Source organism: Sander lucioperca, chromosome 13, assembly GCF_008315115.2.
Source record: "Sander lucioperca isolate FBNREF2018 chromosome 13, SLUC_FBN_1.2, whole genome shotgun sequence".
NCBI classification, from domain to species: domain Eukaryota; kingdom Metazoa; phylum Chordata; class Actinopteri; order Perciformes; family Percidae; genus Sander; species Sander lucioperca.
This window is the reverse complement of record NC_050185.1, coordinates 13097656-13107099: the sequence shown is the minus strand read 5'-3', so window position 1 is coordinate 13107099 and position 9444 is coordinate 13097656. Positions and strand designations below refer to the sequence as shown.

General features: G+C 39.0%; 1 protein-coding gene across 1 annotated transcript; it reads right to left on the bottom strand.

Annotated features, from left to right (window-relative positions):
* Positions 1-955: 955 nt before the first annotated feature.
* On the bottom strand, positions 956-9444 carry gabrr3a (gamma-aminobutyric acid type A receptor subunit rho3a). Its single transcript, XM_031320476.2, has 9 exons — positions 8990-9444; positions 8179-8291; positions 5043-5110; positions 4718-4941; positions 3775-3857; positions 2957-3094; positions 1982-2134; positions 1469-1662; positions 956-1347 (listed from the first exon to the last, which is right to left on the bottom strand). Exons 1-9 carry the CDS (start codon positions 9124-9126, stop codon positions 1045-1047), a joined length of 1413 nt encoding a protein of 470 aa, XP_031176336.1. The 5' UTR covers positions 9127-9444; the 3' UTR covers positions 956-1044.

Genomic DNA, 9444 nt, shown 5'->3' with positions numbered 1-9444 from the left:
GCCTCCAGCACAGGCAAATGAAAGCTTGCATCCTGATTCACATGCATAAACTGTATATGTCTAATATTGTTGTCTTGCATGCCTGCTGTAATCTTTTTGTATGATTGTGTGTGCATATGTGTCATGCATCTGTTCTATACACAGCATTAATTAGTTGAGAAAACAGACCTCAAGGTCCATTTAGTAGCTGTTCTAGAGCTTTTGATCATTAATTGCATGATTATCATAAGCAGATGGAGGTATGGCTTTGATGCTTTAGGTATTACATTTTTTCTCAACTGCTGTTTCCAAGGTCAATAATGAACTTTAAATCCTTAGCTTTTAAGCCAACGTCAACAAGTCCTTAATGAATCACATGACTATGTGAAAGGAGTCGCTCATTTAAGCTTCTTTTAGCTCATGTTTCGGTTTTAAGGCTGCACCTTTACTGTTTTGGTTCAGTCTCAGCTGCAGCAGTGGGCCATAGATAAAAATTAGCCTTGTAGCTAAATCTGACACATGTACATAACATTGATGTTGTGTGCTGATTGAGATAAACAAAAAGCTAAATAAAGTGAAGTAAAGTAAATATTTGTCAGAAAATGTTTAGCTCCACACATACCTTTAAGACCATCCATTTATTTTTCAAGACAATGTACAGTTATACAATTTGATGTTTTGTGTCTAATTAAGAAATATATATATATATATATATATATATATATATATATATATATATATATATATACCTATCTGTTTGAATAAAACTTTTTCGCTTATAAAACAGGCATGCCAAAAACACACGTAAACATCCACAAAAGTAACAGCCATTCAGTGCAAAGATCTCAGATTTTCTCCAAGTGACAACTGAACACTCCTTGAGTAGAAGACATCATGCAATATATCTACTGTATGCCCATCAGCAGACACTGTGCAAACATGAGGTCATATCCCACAGCAGAACAGTTTTGTTTACATTATCTTTGCAGCCTGTTGGTGTTACACTGTATAATGGTGAAAATTGTCAAAAAGGAATACTGTTTATTCTGCTGCATAGTTTATGTACTATGCATACATACTCCAGTAAATTATGTTGAACAGCAGGTAAGTCAGGGGAAATATGACTCTGGAGTAGGAGTCGATCATGTAGCTGTTGCTCATAATGAAGCTGAGGTTTAGCTTTAAAGGTTCTTTTCGGCGTAGCCTGGTGCCTTCTGTGGGTACGGAGACAGTAGAGTTTCGAGACTGGGTGTTCCTCTCTGTATTTGGGGTGCTGGAGACCTCTGGAAAAGAAGTCAGGTCGATGTCATTGTCATGGAAACAGCCATCGAATGCCATAGCCTGGGTGGCGTTATAGGAGTTGGGGATCTGAAGCAACATAGGAAAAAGAGGAGAGTTCAGATGGTAGGAAATTATTTTCTGCCAGACTAAGATGATGATTTAAGAAGATGCTATATTCTAGGCCACATAAAAACTTAATAGGAATGACCTTTGCCCTCTTGAGCTTCTTCATCTCTTCCACTGTGGTGAAATAGTTGACAGCAGCATACTCAATGACAGACAGGAAGACAAACAGGAAGCTTGCCCACAAGTAGATATCCACGGCTTTGACGTAAGACACCTGTGGCATAGAGGCTGAGACACCAGTGATGATAGTGGACATTGTCAGAACCGTGGTGATGCCTAGATACAGAAAGCACCAATAAAACACAAGAGTATTAAAAATTACCTCACAAATAAGCAATTAGTAAGCAATAGGCATAATGAAATACTCAAGTTGCATGGTAAAAATGGTCCTTTGTACTAATTAAACAAATGAGATAAAACATGTAATTAGTGAGCTTCAGGGGTGCTCGTAGGCAGAGCCAGGCTATAAAACAGAAAAAACTAAGCGTGGTGATATTTTTGTACCAATTTTAGATAAAAATACAAGTTGCATAGTATTTTCTGAATAAATATGTCAACATGTGTTAAAGGCCATATTGACACATGGTCTCAGTACCCAGAGAGACACGGGCAGGTACGGCCCTCCTGTCTATCCAGAAAGACACCCAGGACAGCATCACCATTAGCATGGTGGGAAAGTACGTCTGAAGCATGAAGAAGAAGATATGCCTCCTGAGAATGAAGTTTATGTAGAGACGATTGTACGAGCCTAAAACAGAAATAAATGGACAGAAAGTGGAGGTGGGGCAGGCAGTGTGAGAAGCAGGGCATAATAACAGGGAGGGGCAGCAGACAACAAGACAATCACTCTGAAAAAAGGTGCAAAAAAACACAAGACCAACAGGCAGAACCTAGAACTTAGATGAGAAAGTGATTATTTTCTGGGACAGATCTGTCTAGAGCTGACGTTATATAACAATCTTAGAGCGGATAGGTCCCCAAGATTATTTCACACTGAAAATCTCCCTGGCCCCATTTCTATCTTTCTTTCTCACACTTAAAATGTGACAGTAGAAGCAGGCAGAGTTTCAAAAAGTGGGCTTCGCTGTTTCCCCCTGCTACCACTCATTATGCTAAGGTAAGCTAACTAGCTGCTGGCTTCATATTAAGATATATGGTAGGCCAACAAGAAAGTAAGCATATTTCCCCAAATGTGAAACTATTCCTTTAAAAGGACAGTTCGGATGTTTAGACATACAGTGTTACTGATACTTTGCTACGGAACAGATTGAGGTAAAAGAGCTCTGAAAAGAGAGGTCCAGTTGTATTTAGTTATTTTTACACACATGAATCTGATGCTACCATAAACTAGTCATCATCACACTTTTCTCACTGTTTTCTGTAGGTGTGTGTTTGGTGAACAAAATATTAGATTGTATGTGTAGGTGTAAATGTCTAAAATGTTCTTTTTTCAGAAAAACAGTAGAGATTGTTGTGGCATACACTGTATTTAGCTCAAATAAGGAGCTCTCTGATTGTTCCCAAACTGGGTTCAACTCAGAGGGGCCCTCAAAGCCCTAACTTCACATACCAGTACTGCTGTAGAAGGCAAGCCCAAAGGAAGGCTGGAAGTCTTCAATAAAAAACTGAGAGAGCACGATCTCGTCAGTCCTTAATGAATCATTCCCGTTCTTCCAGTAGAGCATTAGGTCGTTCTCATTGTAAGCATCTTTAAGAGAGAAGAGAAGGGGGGCGAGGGGTTGTAACACCTTTACATGTTGACTCTCATGGATGTTTTTCTCAGAGGAAAGGAGAGGGCGCACAGAAATGGGACTCCTGACTTTACTCTGAGAACAGGATCCATGCTTAAATCTATGTCCGGTAATTATAGAGAAAGAGATCAAGAGAAAAAAGCAGGCCTAAAGACAAAAGATTTCCCACATAGAAAGTAATCAGAATGAAAAACAGAATCCCTAAATCCTGCATCAGACAGAAAAGCACAAGTGTATAATAGACAGAGATTGATCTGATTGAGGATTATGATTTATTTAGTCAAAATGATGGCAATGATTACTGTGTGTTTATGAAGTATATAATGCATTGGACACTGTGTGTTTCTGCCACAGTAGGCTAGTATATTTAATAGTGTTTTTGACCAGCAGCATGGATACTGTTGTATGTAATTTAGTGAGCTCAGCAGTATCACTAGCCAGTGCCTTTAAAGTATAAATCAGTGTATCTAAAGTTGTGTGCTTTCCAGCAAAACATGCCAAGCAAGCACATTAGGTAAAGTAGATTTTTGTACAAATTTAATGCAACAAATTATACATAAATCCTCTGAAAAACGGCTTTGGATAACCTATCAGGCATTCGCAAAAAGAAATGTCCCAACTGAAGTTTGATACTCACAGCTCTCTAGCTCCAGAGAGCAATTCTGTGTGTCCAGAGGGAAACTACTGAAGTCCATTGAGCAAAGTGCAGTCACAGTGATCCTAAAACACAGCTTACAGTTAATGAAACATCCACATAAATCAAGCAATTCAGCATCTGCTACTGTGTTTACAGAAAATGTTATATTTATTTTAAGCTGCTTAGGCTACATTAATCTCAGTCAACTAGTAAGACATCAAAAAGGATATAAAGCAACATTACTGAACTGGTGGTAGAGGTGACATGAATTTGTTAATTGACTACTGTGTCTGTGCCTGACAGGCTCTGTCGCCGCAGCAAACTGTTAGGGATTATGCCATACTGCTGACATCTGTGGCTGAAATGGATATGATGATCTGAAAGCGTCTCATATTCCTTTCAGGCACTGCTCACTTAACCTTACATTAATATTCTAGTGGATTGTTTTTATATCTTGGTTGATATTTTAGTAATATTTAAATCATGACTCATGGACTTTATATGCACAGGTGCATTGACAGGTGAAGTTAAAGAGAGACAATGTAACCTTTGAAAAGAGAAATGACACACTCTACCTTTCACAAATATACAGTTGAATTCATATGCAATACAATGCACCATTGTTCATTTGTATATATATATATATATATATATATATATATATATATATATATATATATATATATATATGTATAGGGGATTTGCTGTTACTGCCACACTGCCATGCTAATGTTAGCAAACTGTGTAAATGTACTGCTGCTCTGGACTAAACTTTTGGGAAATAAAGTCAAATTCCATGTGCCATTATCCTGCAATTACCATTTGTGGCCATGGTAGGGCGCTGTTGATCGCTGTTCATCAAAAGTTAGTCTTGCTTTAATCATTCCTACTTTGATGGTGATCTCTTTATGAGTAACGTAAAGAGAAACTGTTTTTGTTTTACCTGACACTGTAGAGGATATTGCCATCAGGGAAAACCCTCAGCATGATGTTCTCCATGGTTGTGTCATGGATAAAAGAACGCTTGGAGTGTACAAAGAACACGTCAGGAACCCAAATCTTCTTCACAAGACGTGCATCGAAGGTACGACTCTTGTTGTTGCTGGAGGGGAAGGCCAGCCGATCGTCCTGCCAGTAATGCCTCAGGTACAAAGTCATGGTGAAGTCCTGAAAACAAACAAACAACAACACTGGTGCTCAAGCCCAGCAGAGAGAATGAGATATTGTATACTGGTTAGACAAACTGCAGAAACCCTAGTGGCACGTACCATGTTCACTTCAGATATGCTGTCAATGCTCTCCACCTGGACATCGATGCCGACAGGAATAGCTGTACCTGCAAAAGGTCAAACGTTGTAATGGATCAGCTTTGAGCAACAGCTGGATCACATCCTCCGTGAATCATCTGTTTTCTGCACATCTGCCAGAGATTATATATGTGTAAATCCCACTGCTGAGCTATACAACATACACTACATTTTACAGACTACAGAACAAAAGGTTGATGAAAGGGATGACATCATGTTGGTTCTTAAGCGTGACACAGCTTAGAGTTGTGATCATATCATTTTTTAATACATAAACAACAACATCACTTTATCAGTTACACACAACTGACATGGTTCATACACAACACCTTGGGTGAAGCAGTTACCCTCATCGTCATCTCTACAAGTCTGCTGCACATTACATAAGCACAAATAAGATGCTGCAAAATACTTGAAGGGTTTATAGATATATAATATTTAACTGTTCACTATAATACTATTTCAGAAAAATTAGAAAAATTGTATGTTTGTAAAAGATAACTAATCGTTGTGCTTTTAAAATGTGCAACGACATCACTTTATGAGAAATATAGATTTATTTTCCATGATTTTGGCTGACTAAAACAACCTACATGGATATAAATATCCCTTGCGTTACGTAGATTACCAAAACACTTATTTATTCATCAGGTTATGTTCTGTAACTGCTATTTCAATCAGAGTCTGAAGCCTATCCCATCATGCATTGAGACAAACAATCACTGACCCTAACAATCCTATCAGTGGGTCTTTTAGTTCATATGACCTGGAGTAGAGCCACACAAATACTGAGAGAAAATGTCAAAAGGGGTCAGAGCCAGGAAACAAACCAAGGCTTGTTATTGCTATACTGCCTGCGTTGGCCCGATTACTGAAACACTGTAACAAACAGGTTCAACTTAGACTCCAAGCACATATGCCAGCGCAGCAGTCTGGCTGGATAAACCCAAACATTTGGTCAAGAAACTGAAACATTACAATGCTATTTCAAATACCACTATATTGTACTCCATAAATATCCTATGTAGATTTTTTTTTTTGGAAGGTGGTGTTGGAAAAACCTCTAACAGAATCCCCACAACTATGTTGAGGGACACATCTCTTGTGCCACTTACTCTGCTCACTAAAGCAGAGTTTGGACTGACAGTAATAGGTTTTATTGTGGTGGCCAGGCTTATACGCAACTGGAAGAGCCCACATAGGCTAGAGTGTACAGAGTGGTTTAAACACATGACAGTGAGTGCTGCCTTTGAAAATATGATCGCCATGGTAAATAACCTCCCAAGCAAAACTAGCCAAATGTGGCAAATGTTTACATTAAAGGTGCAACATCTTGGAGAGGGCGCAGGGTACTTGTGGACAGGATGTGTATGTATGTATGTACTATATGTATATACTGAATATGTGTATGCATATATGTATATATGCATGTGTATATCTAAGAATTATTGGGGTGTGCCTGCCTTTTAAGTTGGGCATTTTTTTGTATAAAGTAATATGTTCAAATGAATAAAACCTAAATATAAAACAATTACCTATGTAGAGTATAGCTGGTCCTTATGTCATAGTCCAGTAGCAGAACACTGTAAACGTATGATGTGTACCGTAAACATCCTGTTCTCTCTGTGCCATTATCTAATGAGGGTTAGCACTCAGAACCATCAGTCTACGATTACAGTAGAGAAGTGAAATGGGGGGTGGGGGATTACATTGGGCAGGTAGGGTCCTAGAGGTAAAGGACTGTTATTTTTATTTTTTACAATGTTAGGTCACTGAGGTTATACTGTAGATAGGCATGAAACTCTCTAATACCAACAAAGAGCGACTGCAGTGAAAGGTCAAAGGTACAAGACTGTAAATGCAAACCTGAAGGACTCCAAGAAGCAAAGCAATGGGAAGCAATCCCAACACATTATTTTTGACTGAGCTGGAATTGCATTCATGATTCAGTAACAGCTGAATGGTTGAGTTTAGGAATCAGTCTCATTGACTAAGTGTCTTCAAAAGATTTGTCAAAAATGACTGGGGTGAACTCTTCACCTCCATTAACGCTGTCATTTCTTTAAACAAAATGTGACAGAGAAGAAGTAGAGTGCGAGGATCTCAAATGTGCAAAAAGAAAATCGTGCTGTAGGCACACTGGTACACAGGATTTTAATAGGAAAGGGTTTTACAGCGCAATCAAGCCAACCACCTACACTGATGATTTTGTAAGACCTTATACAAAGAAAACATGATGACGTAAGAGTTGACACAGTGACATACATACAGTTAAAATCAACTGGTCACAGGACAATGTTTTTGTATGGAATGCATATTTGCTGTGCTTTAAAAAAAAACTGGCTATATGGTACAACTGCTCTTAAAATGCTAAATGACAGTTAAGAGTCACAACTCCTTGGAGGCTTGTACTCAGAGAGGCCTGTTATTTGGAGCGTCTGCTGCATTTACTTTTCAAGAATAGTGTAACCTTACTGAGGATTGAGACAGCCACTCAACCATTTGCTGAACTTGCATCCCTTTCTGACTAGAGAAAAGAAGCCTTCGAGTCAGTCAACGTGAAATTGGAAAAGAAAAACATGCAGTGTCTGACGCACCAGAAAATATTTTTTTAATGTTAAGTTGTTCTGGTATGAATGATTCTGGTACACCATTTACTCGAATTAATAGCAAAAACAAAAACATTAAAACAAAATCCAGTGCTGAGTTTTGAGGCACATAAAGAATACAAAGTTTGCAGTATATAGATTTGCTGTACATATTCTACAGTCTCAGATATGGAAATTAAAATTAACATTCTAGTTTTTTTTAATATCCTCTAACATCAGGCTTTCCTTCCCCCCACAGAACCTGTACGCAGTTCAGATTATTTTATCTGTACTACTGTCTGCAGTCATTGTCTCACGCGGCAGACAATCTAGGTCACTAAAGGGTTTTTTGGTAGACGTAATACCAAAGACAGCACAGTAACCTACAATAACCCTACTGAGTTGCCAGGAAAACACACAGCCTTTAAAAATGACAAACTAAAATAAAAAGAAAGAAAGAATATTTCTACTGTATACAGTTAGACAAATAGATTAGATTTGTGTCTTACTTCCAAAGCCAGGCCGCATTGCAAAGTCATGGTCTTCAATCCGAAGCAGCTGCTCAGATTTAATTAGCAGAGACTTGGTGCTGTCCAGCTTTTTCATCTTAAGATCCACCCGTCTGAGAACCAAAGAGAACAATTAACAGCTTAATGTAGAAACTCTTTCTCTGTCTCTATCTGTCTCTTTCGAACACAGACACACACTTGAAGCAGAACTGACATCTGGTCAAGGGAGTTAGTGATAGTTAATTGGACATAAGCACTCTGATTGCAACCAAAGGCCTTGGTATTAAGAAAATGAAAGTTCTTTACTGATCTAACACAATTGTAACTGGGTCGGACATATTGTGGGGCCTCTCTTGTGTCTCTCTCATGCTTTGACCTTGCACCTGAATTGCTTATTTTTTTGAGAGACCAATCTGTCTGAACTGTCTTCTATAGAACTCCTCATGGCGAGGTTCAAGGGAACCAAAAATGTACTCTAATGATATTATTTTTGTTCATTTTCATTTTCCAATTACTAAGCGATATGTTTAACAATATGTTGACTAAGACTGAATATCATTTTATAATAAAAGAGAAAGTTAGTCTAATGAAATGCACAGATCACCTTACACCTCACATGATATATCACCTGCTCTTACCTTTCCATATTTGTAGGTCCATATTCTTAACCATATTTGTGATGACATTGTAAAGAAGCATACAGAGAAGCCTCCCACAAAGCCACAAAATAAAGTTGCCAAAGTAAATTTTTACAGCAAAAGCTGCTCCACAACAAAGCAAGGAGTCACACACATATCCCACTTTGGCTTACCCTCCATGCTTCTGTTTGGTGTTCTCTCCATATTGCTCCTTGTGTCTCCTCTTGTTTGGAAGGTGGCTGCTGTTGTGGCTGACGGGCCACAACCAGGCCAAGCACATCAGTCTTAGGGCCAGGAGGACCACTCTCATGGTTAAGCTGGAGCTTGAAAGATGAGAGGAACCCAATCGTTCCTCCCACTGCGTCAGTGCCTCGCCCAGGGAATGCCACAGCTGTCCCCGTCTTCTACTAGCACGTCCATGTCCCAGCAGCACTCATTCTGCCACACCACATACACACCCAGCTACTTCTGCATTATCCTGCTGTTTCATCTTCTCTAACATGGTGAACATCAGTCAGATATCCAATGCAAAGGCATCCCCTGGTTGAGTTTGCTTGCCACTGTGCCATCCCTCCGCTTACGTCTCTTGACAGAACATGTTGCTCCGACTCCCCACTGTCCCCACCCT

Coding starts and splice junctions, on each gene's coding strand:
- gabrr3a (XM_031320476.2), bottom strand. CDS start 9,126: ATGAGAGTGGTCCTCCTGGCCCTAAGACTGATGTGCTTGGCCTGGTTG. Junction 8,292..8,989: donor ACCAAACAGAAGCATGGAGG/GTAAGCCAAAGT, acceptor TTTGGTTCTCAG/ACGGGTGGATCTTAAGATGA. Junction 5,111..8,178: donor AATGCGGCCTGGCTTTGGAA/GTAAGACACAAA, acceptor GACCTTTTGCAG/GTACAGCTATTCCTGTCGGC.